The sequence below is a fragment of the Cyprinodon tularosa genome, unplaced genomic scaffold, assembly GCF_016077235.1.
Source record: "Cyprinodon tularosa strain WSP-4 unplaced genomic scaffold, ASM1607723v1 ctg1208, whole genome shotgun sequence".
Lineage (NCBI taxonomy): Eukaryota > Metazoa > Chordata > Actinopteri > Cyprinodontiformes > Cyprinodontidae > Cyprinodon > Cyprinodon tularosa.
In genome coordinates, this window is record NW_024038013.1 from 27,405 (window position 1) to 52,357 (window position 24,953).

Genomic DNA, 24,953 nt, shown 5'->3' on the forward strand with positions numbered 1-24,953 from the left:
ATGTATTTTTTTTTTTTTTTTATGGTATGAAAAATTTTACTTCAGCTCCTTACCCCATCCAATGAATATGAATCCCCAGAGGTATTTGGAATCAGAGCGAAATGCCATGAAAATGAGGCTGTGCAGGTAGAGGCCTTCCACCAGGATCCAATAGTAGTTGGTTGCCAGAAAGTAGATGAAGAGCAACACTGTAACTTTGCAGCCAATCTGGAAATAGAGCATTAAGGGTTGTCACGTCTAATTTGTGGTTATTGTCATGTAGCTAAGTTGTTTGCCTTCGGGGCAACACATAAATCACATTACTTGACCAGACTTCAAACACACGAAAAGCTTAAGCACCGCAGGAGACCCTGAGCAAGCAAAGTCTCTGATTTCTGACTGTGAAACCTCACTGGATTTGCTTATCAATGAAGGAAGGTGCATAATTAAAGGTCCAAATAATATTGCAGGATTTAAATGTAGTCCAAGAATATCATTGAATAGAAGCTGAAATATAAAGGCTAGTCCAAACATTACTTACAACACATTTAATCATTACATCTAAAAATCTTTTAGAGACCAACCAATGGGCAATGTGTGGCATTTGGAATGATTTTTATCCCAAACCCCAGTTTAACAATCTGGAAGAAAAAAAATGACTGACCATCACAGTTTAAATCAAAAGGGTCTTTTGCTTCTAAATATGAGTAAATAGGACCACAACCATTAACTGACTTTTATTTTAAAAAAGTTAACAATTTCTTAATTGTGTTACTCTTAATATACAAAAGACAAAAAAGCAAAACAATTAAATCACCCAGATGTGATAACAAAAAGTAATAAATATGAAATGACTGGTCTAACTCTTTAATCCTGATGTAACAAATGGGTTATAATCAAACAGGTCGACAACCTAACAGACACAATAATAGTAACATGTCAGGCCTCAGACACATCACAACATATCCATCCATCCATCCATCCATCCAACCATCCATCAATCCAACCAACCATCCATCCAACCATCCATCCATCCATCCAACCATCCATCAATCCAACCATCCATCCGTCCGTCCATCCATCCATCCAACCGTCCGTCCGTTTGTCCATCCATCCGGCCATCCATCCATCCAACCGTCCGTCCGTCTGTCCATCCATCCGGTCATCCATCCATCCATTCATCCAACCATCCGTCCATCCATCCGTCCGTCCATCCATCCATCCATCCAACCGTCCGTTCGTTCCTCCGTTCGTCCGTCCATCCATCCATCCAACCATCCGTCCATCCATCCATCCGTCCGTCCGTCCATCCATCCAACGTCCGTCCGTCCATCCATCCATCCGTCCATCCATCCATCCATCCGTCGAACCGTCTGTTCGTCTGTCCGTCCATCCATCGATCCATCCATCCAACCGTCCGTCCATCCGTCTATCCATCCAACCGTCCATCCGTCCGTCCATCCATCCATCCATCCAACCGTCCATCCATCCATCTAACCATCCGTCCATCCATCCATCAATCCATCCGTCCGTCCGTCCATCCATCGATCCATCCATCCAACCGTCCGTCCATCCGTCTATCCATCCAACCGTCCGTCCATCAATCCATCCATCCAACCGTCCGTCCATCCATCCATCCATCCAACTGTCCGACCGTCCATCCATCCATCTAACCATCCGTCCGTCCATCCATCAATCCATCCATCTAACCATCCGTCCGTCCATCCATCAATCCATCCATCCATCCATCCATCCAACCGTCCGTCCATCCATCCATCCATCTCTCCATCCATCCATCCATCCATCCAACCGTCCGTCCGTCCATCCATCCATCCATCTATCCAACCGTCCATCCATCCATCCATCCAACCGTCCATCACTCCATCCAACCGTCCGTCCGTCCATCCATCAGTCCATCCAACCGTCCGTCCATCCATCCATCCAACCGTCCGTCCATCCATCCATCCAACCGTCCGTCCATCCATCCATCCATCCATCCATCCAACCGTCCGTCCGTCCATCCATCCATCCAACCTTCCATCCATCCATCCATCCATCCATCCATCCATCCATCCATGCCAGGCTTTAACTGTACACCTTGATTGCCTCAAAATGGAGGAGCCTACTATGCCTTGAGATGAAATATTAGGACAACCTTAACTCACACATCTTGAAGTAAAGGACCATAGATTGTACTCTAAGCCTCTTCAGATGATACCTTTTCTCCTCTCATCTACACTACTTATAGAGTTGAACCAAGATTTTCACAAATATTGACTTTCTCTGCAAATACATTTTTGCTTTGAGACATTATTAGAGTGTAATATATTCACCTTCATCAGTTAAAAATGGCTAGACCTTCAACCATATGTAACAATAGTAACATACAGAGGTCATCAAAGAATTCCAACTGTCTGTGTTCTGTTTTTTTTTTTATTTTATTTATACAGAGCAGTGCACAGATCTTAAATCCAAATACCAAACTCCGAGCTGTTTTTCGCTTGTTTTTGATTTACTTTCACAGTAGAGAATCCTACGCATACAGGGTTTGTCAAAGACTGTACACAGTCTCATCAAAGGAGGGAGAAAGCTTTTCTAAGTTACAGACTGTTTTTTTTTTCATTTTATAAAATGCAAAAGTTTTATAGTATAGGAAAGGGAAGAAAAAAAAGTTGAGGCTTACTGTCGATAAGCCTATAGGCATTAAAATGCTAAAGTTTGACTTCTTTGTAAAACCGCTACAGCTGTGTATCTTGATTTACTATTGTTGATTCATTGGCTGACAGTGCAGAAAATATTTGCAGTAATTAAAAATAACAAAAACAAATTTTTCTCAAGCATTTTGTAGAAATGATCAATTACAGTAAACTATTCAAGATGCCGTTTTTTATGTGAGTTTTTTAAATTAAAAATATTGTCACTTTTTCACTTTTACTGTACCAACAACAGCGTTTTCTTTCACATTTATGGAACCCCTTTTAAACTGGTTTATAAAAAATGTTTACTTTTCTATTATAAAGATAAATCTGATGGACTTGCTTTAAGTGCTATAATAATTTAAAACTTCACCCCCTAGATTATGTGATTGCATTTAAATTACAGATTACCAGATAATGTCAATAATTGCAATCAGCTTTGGTTAACGGTTTACAATAAACTACTTTGTGCGGCTAGTAATGATGAAACAACATTTGAAAAGGCAGGTGAACAACATTAGAAAGACGGATAAATGAAAAGTGGGACTTATTTTGAACTACCTTGTATTCTGCCCTGCTTTTTCTCTGTGCAATCTGTTGCCCGTAGCTATTAATTTGAAAACAGAAAAGAGTGCAAGCATGTTAGATTCTGCATGTCTGCACTTGCCTTATGGACGTTATTCATCTGACACAGTTAATCATATTACTCTAGATTAATCAACCGACAATTAACTTTGAATTCAAATAACTTTTTACTCGAGTATAAAGACATTTAAGCATACATTTTGACGAGATAACAAAAATCTCACGGCTGTAATTAAGCCAAAATTAAATTAGGAAAATTGTATTTTTCTGTAATCAAACTTATTCCTGAATTCCTAAAGTTGCATCATTTTAGCTTTACCTGGTTCATATTCTATAAAAAAAAAGTTAATTAAGCATGTTTTACCTTATAATTTATTTGGAAAAATAAATAAAACTCCACAGTTTTTTGTTTTTTTTATCCGTTCTACCAGAATTAATGTAAATCCCTAAGATTTACATTCATGCTGGCAGACCAAATAAGAAAAAAACTGGTTTGGTTTTGTTAATATGCTAAATTCATCTCGTTATTTATCTTTGCACTCAACTCTTTAAGTACTTTTTAATTACATGGATGATACAAAAATGTGTATAAATCAACATTTTTTAAAAGATTAAGACAAGTAAAACTGTGATTACCGTTGACAAGTTTTTATTAGACACGTGTTTCAGAAAAAATTATATAGACAGCTTATGGGGTCATTTCTTAAAGGAAAAAAAATTATTTATTAATTTTTTTTGTCACAGCAAAACTGACTATTGATATTCATCCCATGAATCAAAATCAACTTATGTTTTGATATAACTGTATCAGGTCGCTTTTTAGCTGACCGAGGAACTGTGCAAGTTCACAAAACACAGAAGGTATCATAAAGACAACATGAGCAAATATATATACGCAACATCTCAAGACATCAGGGAATAAACCTGGGATGTTATAGGCGGGGAAGAAATTTATCTTCTAAATGGACAATAACTCTAAGCCTACCACCAGATTAGTTGCTGTGTGGCTTAGGGAAAAGAAAAGTTAATGTTTTGTTACATCCAAATGGGCTTTATTTTGTCTCTTCTCCCATTCTTCAGTATTTGTTAGTACAGCCTCTGCTTTTCCTAGACATAATAGCTTAATCTGGTCTGGTAATAATTGGGTTTGTCACCATCTGGTTTGTGTTGATTAGACCTCAAAATAATTGAATTAAAACAAAAATAAACATTTAATACTAAAAGTCTAAATCATTTTCCAAAAAAATAAAGTATTTTTGATACATTTTTTAAAAATCTCCCTCTCGCCACTATGGAGTGCTGCAGAACCCCACACTTCATGTGGCCATGGCTGCTGCTGTCAACATCTTGGATAATAAATTATAAAGCTGGGCCTATTTATTTAGTGTTTAGTCCTGTTTCTCTCCTAGAAAGAGCAATGGCCTAATCTCTAACTATGAATGACTGTAAGATCTCTTTCATCTGTTTTGGTGTGAAAATGCACTTAGAACTTATCCACTTAACTGTATCTTTCCCAGACACAGCCACTAATGTTTTTATGGATCTGTGCTTTTATGTTCCTCTTGTATGTGTGCTTTTATTTCTTTGAACCCCCAGTTGGCCGCTCTGAGCCTTGTTCTGCAGGAGATTTCTTTCTGGTAAAAAGACATTTTGGTCTTTATTTTCGCTGTATTCATGCTAAGTGAGAGAATACTATAGAGTCAACAACACCATTGAAGTGATTGTCTACAGTTGCCACTTGCTTATCTAATAGGAATGTATCCTACTGTATAAGATTAATGACTCAATAAAATCAGCTGGTTTTCCATAGATGTAAAACTTTTTACCAATCCAACTGCATGATCTGGTTGCATTGTCTCTGTATAAATGGCTTGAGATGAAATGTATTGTGAACTGGCACTGTAAAGATAAACCTAATTGAATTGAAGTGCATGGCCATCCCACATTCTTAAACTATGAAATCAGTTATTTCAGTAGGGAAGGGCAAAAACCCTGGCTTGCTAATGTAAGACAATTGTGAAAGGAAACTCAACACTTTTAAGCAAGTTCTACTGAACACCATAACTAAAGACTAAACTAAAGACAGTTTAAGAAGTTTTGTACATTATTCACATATTTATCTAATATAAAATTTATGGTGATAACCGAAACAGGATAACTTTCGTCTGATTTAATGTCAGAGAGTAAGGGAAAACAATTCATGTATTTTTATGTGATCTAGTTGTGCTTGAATGGCCAAATAATCTTTTATATACCTCATGGATTTGCATTGTGAATTGGTTTGAAAACATTACATCTCTCTAAATTAGTGAAAACCTAATTTGATCATATCCCAAATCCTTCAAGATAAACTTTGGTTTTCAAACACAAAATCCATCTTAAACTGTAATATAGTTTTCAACCATATTTCCCTTCCTCTTTGTACATAGTAGTCTAGTTTATATGAGTTTAACTAGGTTTTAGTCAATGGTTTTTAACTGAAATATGTTTGACTTGGAGCTGAATGATTTTTTTTTAATAAGCTCTTATTTTTTAAATGGAAGTTGTGGTGAACTTACACCATGTATTTGCAGAATTATCTGTTTGACCATAATTTTAGCTCAATTCACACTTTTATTTGTTGTTCTAACACACAGCCAGTAGGGCGTGTGTTCAAAAAAAATATATGACAGTCCGAATAATATCTGATTAAATAAGATATCTGCCACCCCTACCGGGTTGTGCAATAAACATCATTGAATATAACAGTTATTCACAACACCATGCTTCAGAATTTTGCATAAATCAAAAATATCTGTATCATACCTGCGACAAACTGTGACACACTGCTGCGGGAGTATACACAGCCCTTAAAAGTACAGCATTACAGACATCACACTGTAGTTTTGAAACTTTATTCCGAGAGACGGGGAGAAAGTCGGGGCTTCCATAGTTTCCACATCATGATTGGATGTGGTTAAAATCAGTGATTCCCAACAGGGTGTACTCGTACCCCTAGTGGTCCGCAATGCATTGCAAGGGGTACATGAAAATATTTTATTTCTTAGGTAGTAAAATAAAATAGGGCTAGGATCTGTTCTGCTTTGTGAGGACCCAGTTGGAAAATGAAACAAGCTTTTTTTCAACCAAAAAGTCAGTTTTTCTTATATGTTTGAGTTCACCTTCAGCTCTGACACAAATTAAAACCAGGCAGAGGAATGGACTGGATTTTTCCACACCTGATCAAAGCAAGCTCAGTTGATGAAAACAAAATAAAACAAAAGGAGTCAGTCTGACTATAATTTCTTTTCGGTATTTTGTTTCCAATTCCTCGAGTTTAAATGTGATCCTGGGCATCATATTTATGTTATTTTTCTTAGAGAAGGAAATAATAAAATGCCTAAGAATGAAATGCTTATTTTATAATCAGTTATTGTACATTCCAGTCATCAATACTTTTGACGGAGAGGGGTACTCACGGTAAGACAAAATGCCCAAAGGAGTACACAATCAAAGAAGGTTGGGAAACGCTGGTTTAAAATCACGACAAGTATTTTCCCACAGCCGAATTGACCTTTTTTCTGCAACATTTTTCACCCAACTTACTGTATTCTATTAGGCCTCTCATTAAAAACGCTCTAAAGTGGTGAAAGGCCATTTTAGCTGATTTAAAACTTTGATTTTTTTTAAACCTAATATTAACTATTTAAAATATTATTAATCTAATTTGAAATGTTAAATAAAAGAACATTTAGAAAAAGAAAATATATTGCAAAAGACAACTTGATACTTACATACTGTGACTTGTCCAGTGATGCAATGCTCACTGATTTCAAGTTATCCAGCAGGGCTGAGTCAAAGTCTTGCAATCCAGCACTTGAATAAACAACTTTGTCCTTTACAAAAATGCTCACAGCCCGTAACATGAAGGAAACAAACAGATGCATGTGGATGTAGTTTCTGGTGCAGTGAAGACGCCTGCAAAGAATACAGGAGGTAAAGAATAGTTAAAAATTGAATCTTTTTTAATATATTTTAAGTGTAAATACACTTTTTTTTTCCAAAACATAAAAACTAAGATGAACATCATGAACAGCTGTGCCAAAAGCTTTCTTTTAATTAAACAGGTCCTCCAGCAGAGTAGTTTTCTGTCAATGCTGCTGTAAATATAATGTTTTCAGTTAATTTAATTATGAAACATGTTCATGTTTTGATAAAGGTTGAGCATCTGCTTTGTCTGAAATCATACTGGCTGGCAGTTATGATTATCCATGGAGTGATCTAGTCTTTGAATAAACAGCTCTTCAAGTGTTTTAGGAAATGTAATGAAATGTGTCTATAATTAGTCAAGTGGAGTTTATCTGCAGCTTTGTACAGTTATATCATTTTAGTAGATTTGATTTTGCCTGGAAATGAATCTGTTGGGACTAACAAATTACCAAAGAAGGTCAATGGATTTGTGATAATGTCACTGACGGACTTAATTAGCATCATATCAACTCAACTGCAGCCAGCAGGTGTCTTTTTTCTTCTTATGTTTATTAGCTTTATATTATATCTGTGGCTATCAGTCTCAGATATATTGTGCAAATTTTGTAAATTTGTCAACCTCTTACCCTAATTTGGTTGTAAACTGTCCCATAATACCTGTTTCATACTAGGTATAAATACATATTTAGATTTTAAAAAATAATACGAGGTCTGGAGGGATTAAAACAATGACCATGTACTCATACTCGTACTCATACTCGTACTCGTCGTCTCCCGCTTTATCCGAAACCGGGTCGCGGGGGCAGCAGACTAAGCAGAGACTCCCAGACTTCCCTCTCCGCAGACACCTCCTCCAGCTCTGCTGGGGGAAGCCCTAGGCGCTCCCAGGCCAGCCGAGAGACTTAGTCTCTCCAGCGTGTCCTGGGTCGTCCCCCGGGCCTCCTCCCAGTGGGACGTGCCTGGAACACCTCCCGAGGGAGGCGTCCAGGGGGCATCCCAAGAAGATGTCCGAGCCACCTCAACTGACTCCTCTCGATGTGGAGGAGAACCGGCTCTACACTGAGCCTCTCCCGAATGACCGAGCTCCTCACCCTATCTCTAAGGGAGAGCCCAGCCACCCTGCGGAGGAAGCTCATTTCAGCCGCTTGTATCCGGGATCTCGTTCTTTCGGTCATGATCCAAATTTCATGACCATAGGTGAGGGTAGGAACGTAGACCGAACGGTAAATTGAGAGCTTTGCCTTTTCGCTCAGCTCTCTCTTCACCACGACAGACCGGTGCAGCGTCCGCATTATTGCAGCAGCCGCGATCCGTCTATCGATCTCCCGCTCCATTCTTCCCTCACTCGTGAACAGAACCCCAAGATACTTGAACTCCTCCACTTGAGGCAGGGACTCTCCTCCAACCTGAAGGGGACAAGCCACCTTTTTCCGGTCGAGAACCATGGCCTCGGACTTGGAGGAGCTGATTCTCATCCCGGCCGCTTCACACTCGGCTGCAAACCGCCCCAGCGCACGCTGTAGGTCTTGGCAGGAGGGAGCCAGCAGAACTACATCATCCGCAAAAAGCAGGGACGAGATCCGCTGGTCCCCGAACCAGACCCCCTCCGGTCCTTGGCTGCGCCTAGAAATCCTGTCCATAAAAGTTATGAACAGGACCGGTGACAGAGGGCAGCCCTGTCGGAGTCCAACATGCACCGGGAACAGGTCCGGCTTAATGCCGGCAATGCGAACCAGACTCCTGCTCTGCTTGTATAGAGAACGGATGGCCCCTAATAAAGGGCCCCCAACTCCATACTCCTGGAGCACCCCCCACAGGGCAGCACGAGGGACACGGTCGAATGCCTTCTCCAAGTCCACAAAACACATGGACTGGTTGGGCAAACTCCCAACCAGTCCATGTCTACGTCTCTCGGCTGGCCTGGGAGCGCCTAGGGCTTCCCCGAGCAGAGCTGGGCAGCAGTCAGAGGCGGAGACCTCGGCGACCTGATCCGCGGGCGCTTGGACAATGACCATGTACAAAATCAAAATGTAAACACATGATCTGACCTTGTTGAATTATTACACCCTTCCACACTGTTGTTTGATTGGACACTGAAACTGAAATCGCTTTTGTTTTTGTTTTTTTTTGTTTTTTAAGAGTTTTAATCTCTGCAAAATGCATTGTCTTTTTAAGCCCTAATACAGTAGTTGGTAAGAAGTAATATGTGTGTTCCCTTGTGTAAACAACTGTCTATTATAACTAAGTTGGTTTGTAGTTTAAATTCCACTTCAGCCACAACAGAACAAGTAGTTGCTGAACAACGGAGTTCTTCCAGTGGGAAGCTCTTTGGTAATCCTGCAAATTTCTGCACAGAGGCAGTATGAAGCTGTCCTGAAGAGCATAATTTTAACGAGAGCTACAACACAAGGATGTAACCATCGATTTTTCAATGTGCCATTGAAGGGGTGAGGAAACAGTCAGGGACTTTGTAAGCCCACTTATTATACATATAGGATGTTGCTTTGACACATTGTTGCTCGTGCAGAATTTTTATGACAGAAGGAAGAAGAGCACTTTTACACTCTGCACACTTCCACCCCAGTGGGAAATGTGAAGGTTGTTTTGTTGCTCTCTGTGACAGCAGAAGTGAAGAATCAGGCATTGACAGGTTTATCGTTCTAACCAGTTCCTGCATTGCTGATGCTGCTCTCATTTAACATGAAAGAGCAAAGCCAACTCCAATTCAACGGGTGGCCCACTCATCATTTCAGGTCTGGGGATGACTATGTTTACAAAAAAGGCTTACACATAAGAATGACTTAAACTGATTGCAGTCCTTAATTAGCAATGATGAGCTAATTACTGTTCAGCAATAAGCAGCTGCAATCAGAGGTTCGCATAAACACATTTAGACATGACTATCATATTATATTTGAGTGTTTAATTATTATTTTGGCTTGAATAAAAAAAAAAAAACAGTTGGATGCATTTGTTGTGATTAGTCCAATCCAAACATGTGGATTTTTTTTATAATAGAGTAAAATATACATAAAGTCACCAACCATTTATTAGGTACATATTTTTCCCCCTTCAGATATGCTTTACAAAGATATAGTGTCAGATTTACTCAAATGAGCATTACATCCTGGAACCTCACTTCCTCAAACATGAATTTCCACCAAATGTCAAAAAGCATTGAGGTGAAGTTAAAAGTTTGCATTTACTGTGTCAAAAAGCAAGCATTCAATGCAGCTTTGAAAGCTACTAAACCCATGTAAACCTACAATTCTGTACCAACAAAATTGGTATACGTTTACAGGATCTACTGATATGATGGTATTTAGCAACACTCTATTTGAACCAATTAAAAAAGTTAACTTTACATGAATTTAGGCAGTGCAGTTCACTTACTTGTTCAGCATCACTTTTATAATCTTTTCTTAGCTCCTTCTAACTAGAGAAGGCCTGCCCTGTGTTTAACCTCTTTTTTATGTCTCCAGTTTCGTTGTCTATAAAGTTATTTTATTTGTTTTCTTTGGGATGGTGAAAGTATTTCTTGTGCTACTGCTGCCTATCCATGGTCGTGGGATGTGTTGCAGTAGTGCGATCTTTCAGTTGTTGGGTTATTCCACTGAACTTCCAGAAATGGGAAACTTACTGTTATTTCTTGTGTTTCCCCTTGCTTGACCATTATTTTTAGTAGAATTGGTAGAGCTCCCATAAATCAGCTTAAGAGGTCTATACCAAGGCTTTGTGTTTCTATACTTTATCTATTGAAAATAAAGTACCATGCATTATTTAGATCATTTGTTTTCTTCTGGAACACCTTTTCTGGTGATATTAATCCTCCTGTGTAAAATCAATCTATACAATTTGCCAATACCACAGATAATCAGCAATAAGCACCATATCTGTAGACAGTCTATTATATTTCTGTACAATACAAACATTTAGACATAGTGGACAGCTACACTGATCCTCTAGATCGGAGGTCTTCAGCAGGGGGTCCACGGAGGTACTGCATGGGAGTCACGAAAGTTTTGGTTGATTAGATTTTCTTTTTATATTCCCCCCTGCATTTTTTTCCACTAATTGAAATGTCTTTAAATCTACATTAACATGAATTTCACACATTGTAGTAAACAGATAAATGAGGGCAGAAGATGTCTTTCAGTCATCAATGTACACATTCATTCAAGCTGAACACTATTTCATTCACCACACCTGTCCCATCAATGAGGAATCTAAATCAAAATAAGAAATACTTTAATAATCCCAGGGCAAAGTTACTTTCATTAAATTACTCCATCTGTAATAGAGTGGCTATAGGACCAGTTTGATATAATACAATTTTATATAATATATAATTAGGGGATCCCCGCTCCATCTTTCAACGTTTCCACCTTTGCCTGGGAAACATTGAATATACAGTTTCATTTCATGCTTGAACCTGAGTAAGTCCTTGTGTTGCTCTTAGAACATCTTAGCAAGTTGTTTCCATCTCAGGGGAACAGTTTGGGTCCCTGTCTTTGCAAAGCGGTTCCACATCTGAATATTATTTACCTGCTGTACCTCCAGGAGCTCAAGCTAATGATCTTGAATGAAAAAGCACACAACAATGAATACTAGAAAGTGTAACAAGATCAAAGATTTGTATGCTATGTTGTTGAGTCAAAAACAGCAGATGTGAGACTTCTGTCAAAAGGCCCCTTGACGGTCCTTTGAAATGTCAGCAGCAGAATTTATGCTCTGTGGTTACCAGGATATACACCTCTAATCACCTTGGCTCCCTTCATGCCTTAAGGTGTGCATGTTATTGTCCGAGGTTCATATATTTCATTTTTTCAAATGAAAACTCAAGGATAATTTATAGAGATGTTGACATTCAAGTCAAAAGGAAGTTTATTATATATGTACTGTATATGCATTTAGCATTTACTCTAAAAAGTGCTGAATTCTTTCTTACTGAAAATTTGTAATATTTTAAGAAAATCTCATTATACAAAAGAATAGTCATGTTTTTCAATGTATGAAAAGTGTCGTCCTTCTCAATTCCCGTCCTTTTTTTCTCAACGCAATTAATTTTGCATGCAAGGCTCAGTTTTTTTTTTTTTTTTTGGTTGTTTTGTTACTATCAAAAGCACGATAAAAGCTTAGAAAAATAAAATTTTTATAAATAATACAAAATGTCAGAACATTACATATTTTTTAAACAGTTTAAACAAATTCACAACCTTGCCACTCTTACAGAGAGGCCCAATTTATGTAGTGCAAAACTACTAGTTGTCTTGACGACCAATTCTTACATTTAGGATGTTGCTGTGCAAATCCTTCAGTGACCATAAACTCTCTTCCCTGGTTCTCTGTTTACAGCTTTGCCTGCCTGGGCTGTCAGTATAGAATGTGACCATCATCATTTTCTCATACTGTTTTTATTAAGGAAAGAAGCTGAGCTGTGTACAAACTTGGGATATTGATTCTGAGTCTAATCTGCTTTAAACTCTACATAACTTTTCCATTAGCTGTCAGCAGTGCTCCTAGGTCTTCATGATGCCATTTTTTTATCTGATGTGCTCCATCAAAGCCAAGGCCTTCACAGAACTGCTGTATTTAGTAAACTAAGGACAAACTATACGAAGGGTGATTCTATTTAGTAAATATGGCGCTTTGGATTCTGTTTGCCATGATTGTCATTAAATCAATTATTCAATTAAGCTATTTTGAAAAATTACTATTACATACTATTTCAAAAGTGTAGTCGTGTTGGTGTTCAGCACCAAATTCCCCCTAAAAACACCTTTTCGAGGTGATGATAAATTGGAAAATGTGAAATTATTCTGGTGGTGTTTTCTATACCTTACAAGGCCATTGATTTATTTTTTCTGTGCTAGTTTACCTTCTTTAGGAAATCATTTATGTCCTTTTCTACACAAGGAAAAGGTAATTTCTTTGGAATCTAAAGCAGCTGACTCTGAATGTATGCAAGATTAACAAAGTCAAAAACCTCTTTACCATTGCAAAGAAAAAAAATTCAAATTAACCCGCCTGTATAGGGACGGAGTTGTGTGACGACTGGTTTACTCTTCTTGCACTGTTCTGGCTTCAGCCTGCCTGCCACATTATACACCAAAATGTTGATGTTGTTTTCACTTTAATCTGCTTTTACATTTACGGGTGCTATTTGTGGTTAAGTATTGATCCAAGCGAAGAGGACACCTGACAGTTGTGCATTCTAGCACTAAAAAATTTTTTTTTCTTTTCTGAGGCCATTTATTAGCTTTAAACATCTCTATTCAAAGTGCTTGTGTTCTGTTTTAATGTACAGTAGGAGTCTAAGATGTTCAAGGCTTGAGCAGCAGCACTTTCTATCTGGGGATCAAAAATGATAAACAACCAAATAAATAAAAACAGATCAATAAACTCCTGCTTAAGAAAAGCTTTAGAGGATGTCCATATGTCTGAAGCACATGGATTCTCATAGAGTTGCTATCTTTATTGGAACTTAGACAGCTGAATAATTTAGTATATGCAGAGAATAATTCACCCATTTTACAGAAATATACAAGTTGTAAGGTGGGTGTGCCTATAGTGTGATCCATATTTTTGAATGCTAGTTAAAGTTAACGATATAAATCAGACAAGCGGAGGTAAATTTTCTTTGTGCGTAAAATTGTGCAACAAATTAAAATAGGAATTCTAACCATTTAAAAAACTTTAAAACATACAGTATCTAAGCAAAATAATTGAACAAGGTTAGCATTTTATTGCTTTAGTAAGTACTAATATGTAATAGTTTCAGCCATGTTTTTGTTCTATGATTGTATGTATGGTTTAATCATTCATGCACATAGGAGGTTTTGGTCTAAAGTAGGTACTCTTTTACTTTTACCAATACATTTCCCTGGCTTCCAGTAATATGCACGCCAGAATTAATAGCTTACACAATGTATTTGGTTCCCAACACAATATCATTTCGGTCTGAAACTATTTATCAACTAAATCTAAATTAATCTTAATCCATTGATTTTTTTTTTTTATAATCAACTAATTTGGTAAACAACTAACTTATATCTGGAGTAGAAAAACTCCAAAATATACCAGTAGCTAAAAGAGCAACCAACTAAGAGCATTGAAAATGCCATAACTGTACAAACTGTAGACCCATTTGGTATTTATGTCAAACAAAAACAAATCTTTCTATGCTGAAAATTTAAGTTGCATTTCTGACCACCTATGAGTTTACATTTTAAACATTTACAATGCAAGTAAAATGTGCAAAAACACTTTTCTTCTTTTCCTGAGTTGAATCGTGTTTATGGAGGCATGTGAATTTAGAGATAGTGTCTATTAATAGATCAATGGAATAACTGAAAAGAAAAACTGTCAGAATAAAAACTTTCAACACTGTTGAATAGCTGCAGGACTACTATCATTTAGGAACTGAAACCTGGTTTAGTGTGCATGATACTCACACTACATGTCGTACAATGCACTGCAACAATAGGTGCATTTGAGATGAAAAGCGGCTCGTCTGTTTACGGCTGTGCTGATAGGCTGTGTTAAAAGTCTGTTGTGAACTGGTCAGAGCTGGCATCGCTTATTGATGAAATATACATAATAGAACAAATATGGAATAAACTTTCCTTTGGAGTCAAATGTACTGTATTGATGAAGAGTCTCACAGTAAGTTGTGTTATATCTACGAATCCAATGTATTAATTGTTTTAATATGCAAAATCAGCAATAAGCCAGTTAATGAGGCTATATGTAAAAACACAAAGATATTGAATAATAAGGCAAGACTAAGCCAACTGGTTCAATAAGGCAACTTCGAGTCTTGCCAATAAGGCAAGTACAAACATGTACATAAACAAATACTTGGAAATATGCTACTGAGTAATTGTTCAAGTTTTAGGAAAGTATGCATATTTAAAATAAAAAAACAGACAAATTGAAAGGGTTGGGAGGATATGTAGGGGTCGTTTTATTTACACGCCTAATCAACAGTCCGTTACCCAGTGACAGGAGGGCGTTTTGCCATCATTCACCATGCATTGCAGCCACCACCATGGACGTAATTTTGGGGGGGAATAGGGGGACATGTTCTCTTCACTTTTTTTTGGTCCCCTGCACGTTTTACGGTCCAAAAACAAACTTATACAACAGCACACACACATTTGTTAAGCACTAAGACCAAACGGAAAACCAAGCTCAAGTTGAAGCCCGCTCACCTGAGTTTAGACCATCTACAAGCTCCTGATTGGCCGACCATCACTGAATCGGGTCTGTGATTGGATGGTTAAACACCCTGAAGTTAGTTATATTAAAAAATTCTTGTTTCCTCCCCCAATTTCTGAAATCAAAATTTGTCCATGGCCACCACTGTTGGTTTGATCAAGGGTAGTGGCTGATCTTGTTCTGATCTATTGAGGTATTGGTTGCTCACGTATTCCAGACATGAGATGCAGACTGGATCAAGTCTAACCAGCGTACACCGTGCACAGACCAACACCGATCAGATCTACGTAGGTCTAGCTCAACTGAAACGCACCTAGTATTTGTGGAATGGATACAGACGAAATACTTACTGACCTTTTTTTATTGCCAAAAAAAAAAGAAAAGTCAAGTCACCCCGACTGTGTTTCCACATCATTATTTAGCAGATACGACATGTATACATTTGCTTTTTTGAACTGCAGATAAAGAAAAATCCTCCATCTGTTAATTTAGGAGTTGTTTTTTTGACATGAAGAAAACCTACAAATATACAGTTAAATCTTGCTTTACTTCAGTCCAGTTTATCTTTATAGCGCCAATTCAGACCATGTCATTTCAAAGCACTTGACAGCTACAATTCCATCAAGTCATACAGTCAGATTGGCTCCAGGGTTTCTATATAAGGAAAACCAGCTGACTGTATCGACCAATTAACTTAAACAATTGATCTGCTTAATCACTGAACAAATGGTTCAAACACATGTTTAAATTATTGTAATGAAATATGTCCTGGAATACATGTTTAACTATTATTTTAATAATATGTTGACAATTTCTTTAAACAATCTATTAAAAAAACACACAACAAAAGGTTCTTAAATGAGATCCTTTACAGCATTTGAATTGAGTAAAGCTAAATTATGCAACTGATGGAGTTTTGGATAAAAGGAATTCAAAGTTAAAATAGTTTTTTGTAAATGCGGATGCATGTAATTTTTGTACAATTTTTGCCCTTTATTACTCCTTTTAGTTTTTTTTTTATAGCTAATATCCTGTTTTAGGGGTAAGTATTTTCCAGCTATTGATTATTTCATTACTGAATTAGCTGACAGTAAATTATTTATTCCATTCCCAACTATATATATTTTATTTCTCCAGTTGTGGTGCTAACTCTATTCAAAAGGCAGATTTAATATTGCCGGAAGACATTTTTTTATAACCATACTTAATCCCGTCGTGCTTCACAGCTTTGTCCTTGGGATTGCTTGAAGAGCTCCTTGATTTCTACAGCTTGCTTAAAGCTTCGGAAGACTCCATTGAAGTTTAAAATCAAGAGGTTTTTTTTATGAAGGAATTAAAGGGTTACATTGGGAAAAGTGGAATCATTAAAATTTGAAATGTATACTGGACTCGGTCAGGATGTTTAAGGAGAAAATGATCAACACTACATAGAGGAAAAGTATGAATTCAGGAATACACGGCACTTTGATCCAATCCAGCGGTCTCACTTCCCACCCTTGTGGCATTGTTCAAATACTCCACCTTTGGAGACGATTTTAAAATTGATGGAGGACTTCTCACTGGATTTTAAAGCAAGGCTACAGTACATTTATCTGCTAAGAACAAGTGGGGCACACGGTTAAAAAAAAAAGAACTGACAGTTTCAAATCCCAAAAGGTTTCAAATGTCAGGCAATTTATACATTTTTTTCACCTGCTTTTATTTCAACCAGTTGGCTCAGACGTCTAAGAGCTTTGAGTAAACCCACATCTTTTTTTTCCGTCTGTTTTCAACAGCTTTTCAAAGCTGTTGGCCATTTTTTTAGTGAAGAGCTGTTTTGCAATACGTGATTGTATCCAAAGTCCTCAAACTGGCTATTTTTCACAAATATCTTTATCCATAGTTACTGTATATAGTCTGTGCGACAAACTAGATTTCTTATTACACCAAAACTAAGGCTACGTTCACACTGCAGGCCTTAATGCTCAATTCCGATTTTTTTGTGAAATCGGATTTTTTTGCATGTCCGTTCACACTTCCAAGTATATGCGACTTGTATGTGATCTACTGTGTGAACTGAAAGCGTTCAACCGAAGTGTCCCGCATGCGCACTCGAGGACGCGATGACGTCACATGTAGCAAGCGTCCTCAGTGTTTGCGGAAGTAAACATGACTCGTAATACCGCAGCGTATATTGCGTTCTTTAAGTTCTTCTCCAACAGGAGCAGGCACATTACGAATGAAATCTTTTTAAGAAGATCAAAAAGAAAGAGAGCCAGATTTCTTGCAATGGCGTTTTGTGGGGCAGTAATAGCAACGTCCGTACAGAGCTCTCACTGAGCTCTCTATTGACTGCTCTCTGTGTTATCTTCCGCCATGGTTGTTAGTTTTTCCCACCTCCGCTTAGTAGGACGCAGATTAGTAACGTTTAGTAACATTTGTCAAGTATCAATGACGTGTAGGTCGGATGAATGCGACCTGGCCGTACAGACACAGGTCGCATTTGAAAAGATCAGATACGTATCGGATTCAGGACCACATATCCAAGTGGCCTGGGTCGCATTTGAAAAAATCCGATCTGTGTCGTTCAGACTGTCATAAAAAGATCAGATACAGGTCACATATGGGCAAAAAAATCGGAATTGGGTCACTTCAGGCTGCAGTGTGAACGTAGCCTAAGATTGTATGCATCCAATAGCATTTTTGAGATTAACATACTTCTTTTGCACACAAAAAAAATATGAACAACAAGTCTTCCCTTACCTGAAGTATCCAATGATCACGATGGCCACTAGCAGAGAGCTGAAGGACACAGCATAGCCGGTGGTATACATGACATACAGCCGTTCAAAGAAGTCTTGCTGTGAAAATACAGAAAAGCATGTGCTTTTTATACCACTCTTATAGAAAACAAACAAGCATGTCTCACAGGACCCTGTCTAGACAGTCTTAAACAAAGATCAGCAGGTTCACAAAAAACAAAATATTTTAGGAGTGGAGAAATGTCCTAATATAAAGCTCCCAATGCAACGAAAACATTTTTTGTCTGAGATATAAAATAACATTTTCTTTTATACCACCACACAGTCTACAAAAATCTGAAACATGTTGTTGAATGCAAATCACAAGAAGGCTTCAGCTCTCCCTTAAGATGTTTATTAATATTCCCTGAGCAGATTACATCCTCTATACTCTGGGGTTGCTGGTGGTGCTTCCTGAATTTACAAGAGGTGATCCGGATAATTTATTTTTAAATGCATTTATGAAACTTATATTTCTAAGAAACAAATAAATGATGAAAAAATTAAAGTGTTAATGTTTCAACAGTAAAAGCAAGCTCTCATCAGTTGTAGAAAAATTGATTTGAAGTTCAAGTGCCAAATCAGCAGAGAAGTCAGGCATTAAAACAAAATGGATGAGAGCACAGACCTCAAGTCACACCATCTGATGATGACATTTAAGGCACAAAGCCTTAAAATTGCTCACTGACTCACAAAGCTCTACACCTACATAAAAGCTTAGATGTTCACAAAATATGAAGACCTATTTTACTTTTACAGGCTTTATTATGTTATAATTTGATTTTCCTTATAAGAGAATTGTATTTCTCTAGTCAATCAAACCAAATGTGAAACCATTAAAACACACATTAGAAGTCAGAGAGTTCACATTTAATGCTCATTTAAACTTAATTAGTAACTAACTGGGGAAATTAGAAATTATAAATCATTTAAATTGGGAAAAACTGGGAAATCTGACTACTTACTAAATCTAAATAAAGGACCTGTGTATTTTATAAGTTTTCAAAATGAAATTGAATGAGGCTTTTACCCTGACTGAGTGTAACAGGCAGTGAAAACCGGGTTTTCAAACACATTTAGCCAACCCCTGGCGTAAAACGCACAAATTTTTCACCAAACCAGCCTCTCATCCATACGAAGCCGGCGTTTCGGGGGTCTGTAAACAATCTTTTTTTTATTCAGCCTTCAGAGTGGGAAGATTTTGAAACGCCGTTTTCGCGTTTCCATCTTTAAGCTCTAACCGCATTTTTTTTTTACACGCATGCGTCATAGCGTCGCCTCTAAACACGCATGCGCGACACAGTATCACAACAACAATGGCGCCGTACTGTGTTGAATGGTTGCTGCTCATGCTACTCACCCTGCTGTCGAGCTTACAACAGAATCTTCTTCTTCTGGAATATCTCCAGGAAGAACAGAGCAATATCGACGACATAGTTCAGCACCTGAATTTGACTAAACCATGAAAATGGACCCGCAGGGCAACCATGTATAAATATTAGTGCGCATGCCCAACATTTCGTCGCCTATTTTTGCTTTGGCACCACAGCGCCACTTATAGGCCTGGTATACATTTTGCAGCGTTTTCATGCATTCGTGTGGACGATCACATTTATTTTACGTCTCCGTCTTTACGACAAACGTTCTGGAAAATATTAGCGTTTCGTGTTCGTTTTGACTTCGTGTGGACAGGGCCTTACATTCTTATTGGCATATATGCATGAGAAACCTTTTTAATGTAGGTCCTGAAGTCAGTAGAAAAGTATTTTGATAGATACAGGATTGTTCTCTTGTTAAGGTGTGCGAGCTCTCAACTCTTAATTTTTATCCTTAAATACTGAGTCCCAAGTTTCAGTCAAAGAAATTCAAGTCAGAGTTGAATCTAAAGTCAAGACAAGTAACTGTCAAGTCAAGTTTTAGGGCTGAAACGTCAGATTTTAAATATTGTTAGGCTAATTATCATTGATGATGTGATGTGAGTTTATTACACCTTGGTATTGGCTGCCTGTTGCTTGTCAGAACCGGTTTTCCACAATAGTTAATCTGATTAATTAAGTCGTTCCTCTCACACATCATTAAAGATAATTATCCTAACATTATTTTTAAGTATTTATTTAAAAAAAAGTTTAAAACTTACAAAAGTTATATTCTCAATTTCTCAATACCTTATTGAGTATTGAATATTCTCAATACCTTCGCACTGAACACCTACACTCCTGCCAGCAGAGTGAGAGTGCAATAATTTTGAGGCAGGAGAAATGGCTGGTCTGTCAAGCCAAACTTACCAATGGTCAGTTTACTTGACCATAAAACATAGCATCCTTGTTGCCCCACTGCATATCATTGCTAAGACCGCTGCAGGTTGCTCAACACAATATGTCACTGGGGATATTTTCCATATTAGGACTGAGTAGCCACACGCCATGCAGTCAGTGTTGCAGCAGCAGCTAGAAATATGGGAAGTACAGCTGATGACACCACTGTCCAGCCAGCTCAGATTAGTGAGTTTTCATGTTATGGAAGGTTTGTGGACCTCGACCCTCAGTTCCAGTCTCTCTGTGGATAAGCCAGTACCAGGGGTTCTATAAATAGTATAATGAGAAGAAATCATGCATTTAAAACATCTAACATCTGATTGTTTTGCTGATCACTATGAGCAGAAATCTTGGAAAGTAACAGTTAGTTTTTGGACTCAAACTTAATGTTATAATTAAAGTTATAGTAGTTAATACCTACACTTTATTCTCTTCTTTCTCTGCCTATTTAACCCAAAATGTATTGTTTCCTTGAAGTTAGGATAATTTAAATGTTACATTTTAACTGTGGCAAATATCCAATTAGGAGGGGAGTGCTTCATCACAGTGCAGATCCTGTTCCACGTGAAGCTCTGTATGCCAATCTCTGTGAGGGAGAAAATGAGGAATGATCTTGTCGCTGTGACATTGCAGTAAAGGGTGTGGATTGGTTGATTGAGATGCTCCGTAAGATCCTTTTGACCGCAGACAGAGAAGTGATAAGCTGTTATAAATCTAAAGTGTATTATATCAAATTACAACAGATGGCCACTTGTCCTCCAAATTCTCAAGGATGACAAATTAACATAAGTCTTCATTGGTCACCTGAGAGGGATAAATGGCTCCTGCTGCTACATGCCTCACTCATGTGTGGCCACCTTGGTGTTGAACCACCATTATCTTAGCACTGAGCTTTTGTGTCATGTACAGTCAGGGAACTCTTACACCCCTTCAGGTGATGAGGAGCACACCATGTTCCAGAGACCATTAAAATACCTGCTAATTGTCTATGTTCCGATGTGAAGGTGATCCCAGATCTGTTTTGCTGTGAATGAAACTAAAGTAAATCACAGAAACAAATTAAAAAAAAAACAATCACATATTAAAATTATGATTTATAACCTTATTTCCCATGAAGTACCACTGGATTATTCATTCTTATCATTTCTGATGACTGTCATCCTAAATGTATGTCTATATTTGCTACAAAATTAACAGGTTCGATGTTTGAGTCCACCTGTTTAATAACCATGATTCCTTTATTTAAGCTATAAGTTCAACAGAGAGACGGAAACATTAAAGAAATACATCAATTTCTAGTTGGCAAAGTTTGGAATGGTTTCAGTGATGGTCAGTTAACCACACGTAAATCTTTTGTGGCTATCCAACAGTTTTTCGGGATAGGTTGTATATATCAGCAGCTTTGAATTTCTATTTATGTTTTCTGGAAAAGAACAAACAAAAAAAGGAATATTTTCACTCAACAAACAGTTGAGAGGAGTAGTCTGTTTCTGTCTACAAGAAGCAATGGACAAAAATCTAAGCAGGATATAGATAGATAATGGGCCTGATCTATCAAAGGTTTGCGAGTATAAAAACGTGAGCTATTTCACTGCGCACGCTAAAAAATTTACAAACTGATCTATCAATAGCGTGCTAAAAGGATTTGGTCTTTAAAACGTGCTAAATAGCGCCTCTTATCCATTTAGTACTTTTTCTGCAATGAATATGCAATATGGGGCGTTTACACGCAAAAGTGCGTCTTGTGGGAGGAGAACATGTAAATATATTAATTTAGCACTCGCAAAGTGATTTATCAAACCTAAAAACAATTTTGCTAACGGTATCTGACTCTATATTTAACACGTTTCAAAAGAAGGTGCAAATGGTCTGTATGCGTAATTGCGCACACATGGCAGCGGTTATTGTCGCAAGAAGGAGACATGGAAATGAAGCAAGGAGACACAGAGAACGCATTTTTTCACTCCGTGTGAATATTTTTGGAATGAACGAGGAAACGATCATCAAAACATATCGTTTATCCTGCATTGCCATTTTGGAGCTGTTGGGGGAACTCCGAATGGATTTGGAGCCAGCCACAAGGAGGACCAACGCAATACCAGATATCACAAAACTCCTTGCAACGTTGCACTTTTTTGCATCTGGGTCATTCCAGCGTACGGTTGCAGCGAGAGCTGGGATCTCCCAATCTCGTTTTTCAGAAGTGCTGTCCGAAGTGCTGTCCAACGGGGTCGGGGTTCTCCCCCTGCGACTGTGGAGCAACATGCCAATGCTGCGGGGATGCGTAATCTCATCCACAGTCACTTCTTGTGAGCCATTTGGTATGTCCATTTTTCTACAGGCCAATACAAAACACCTGGTTCTTGTTGTTTTTTTTTTTTTACTGCAGTGAAGTAGAAATTCAGCCACATACCACCTTAGGGAATAAAGATTGCCACAAAGTTTTTTCTTTATATATCACTGTAAGATTTAAATTTCTTAATGCACTAGCTTGTATATAGTTTATATCTTCCCACGCTGCTACATTACTTATACTTCATCCATCCTGTACATTCCTATTAATATACATTTTATTTTCTACTTCTTGTTTTTATATATCTGTAAATATTTTTTTTCTATTTATATAATTTGATCTTGTAGCTAGTTTTTATAATTTATTTTTTATATTCGGATGTAACTGGGGCCGTGACTCTCAATTTCGTTCTACCTCATGTAACACGTGATGTGAATGACAATAAAGTCTCTTGAATCTTGAATCTTGTAGAAACTACAAACTACTTTGCCGCAAACCACAAAACGCGCAAAATCATCATTTAAATAGGGCGTCTCCAACAGTTTTGCACCTGCCACCAGTTACGCAATCGCTCTTGTTAAATCACCCGCAAACCATGGTTCAGCCCCTTGCGTAAAATTCCAGTTTGCGAGCGCAAATTACTGCACGCAAAATTGGATCTTGATAAATCCGGCCCTATGTGTTTAACCAAAGAGTGGCATAGCCAGCTGGTCACTGATCTCTCAATTCGTTCTACCTCATGTAACTTCAATTTCGTTCTACCTCATGTAACACGTGATGTGAATGACAATAAAGTCTCTTGAATCTTGAATCTTGTAGAAACTACAAACTACTTTGCCGCAAACCACAAAACGCGCAAAATCATCATTTAAATAGGGCGTCTCCAACAGTTTTGCACCTGCCACCAGTTACGCAATCGCTCTTGTTAAATCACCCGCAAACCATGGTTCAGCCCCTTGCGTAAAATTCCAGTTTGCGAGCGCAAATTACTGCACGCAAAATTGGATCTTGATAAATCCGGCCCTATGTGTTTAACCAAAGAGTGGCATAGCCAGCTGGTCACTGATTCAAACCCCAGCTCAGCCAGTCTCAGTCATTATGTACTTGGGGGGCAAAACCCTTCACCTCTATTGCCTGCTGATGGTTGTCGGAGGGCCTGGCTGCACAGCTGTAACTACACTCCCATTAGTGTATGAATGGGTGTGAATGACTAAATGTAGCGAAAAGTGTTTTGGTTGTCCTTAGACTTGATGAAGTGCTACACAAATACAAACAAGTTACCATTTATTTTCAAATTCCAAGTGAACACAGTAGTTAAAAAGAGAAGTTGTGACCAATTATAAGATATATGCCTTTAACACAAGCACTGTTCTGTTAGATAGAATTCAACACACGTGCTAATCTATAAACAGGCAACTGTTTTCCACAACATTTGGATTTAAAGTTTCAAAAGGTGCATGATAATGGTAGGATGTTATTTACTGCTTGTGAAGCAGTGGTAGTTACCAGATTATCAGTCCACAGGGCTGTATTTCTGATTTCCCAGAAACTCCTGCTCCAGTTCATCACAGATCATCAAGGTTTGATGAATAAACAAGCCATGATGCCTGTTTACTGGTGTCTTTGTGATTATGTCTTTTGCCTCATCAGTTTTGATTAGATCATAATTTTCATATGCTTCTGAGAACAATTTATTTGTTTCTATCATACTATGTACTTAATTTCAGAGAGAGAAAGAAGCATTTGTATGGATTATTTTCTCCTAAAAGAGAATACAAGGGAAAACATAAAAGTGAGGATTTACATCTAAACTCAGAACTTCTTTGCTATCTGTGATGAAGGATTGAACGATTTTAACTCAGAGATTAGTAAAAACAGTTCACTGTATCAAGAAAGAAAGATTTTTGTGTCAGTCTGAGAATGGGGATTAACACACACAACAAGAATTTCTGGAAGGGGAATCGAGACAGAACCTAGCTCTACTTTTTTTCGGAGTATGCAGCAATTAAGCAGTCTGAAGAGAGATGCAGTTTCAAACAAACACATCCGCCTTTGGGGAAAATAAAATAAAATATCTGAATTCCAGAGGGGATTCCACATAATTTCTGCCCAAGGC

General features: G+C 37.8%; 1 protein-coding gene across 1 annotated transcript in view; it reads right to left on the reverse strand.

Annotated features, from left to right (window-relative positions):
* The window catches only part of LOC119776526 (parathyroid hormone 2 receptor-like), a 55,898-nt gene that overhangs the window by 13,444 nt on the left and 17,501 nt on the right, over positions 1-24,953 (reverse strand). The window contains exons 4-6 of the mRNA XM_038274960.1: positions 18,192-18,289; positions 7,034-7,217; positions 54-207 (exon numbers count right to left, since the gene is read on the reverse strand). Coding sequence (XP_038130888.1) covers positions 54-207; positions 7,034-7,217; positions 18,192-18,289 — 436 coding nt within the window. The remainder of the gene's footprint in view (positions 1-53; positions 208-7,033; positions 7,218-18,191; positions 18,290-24,953) is intronic.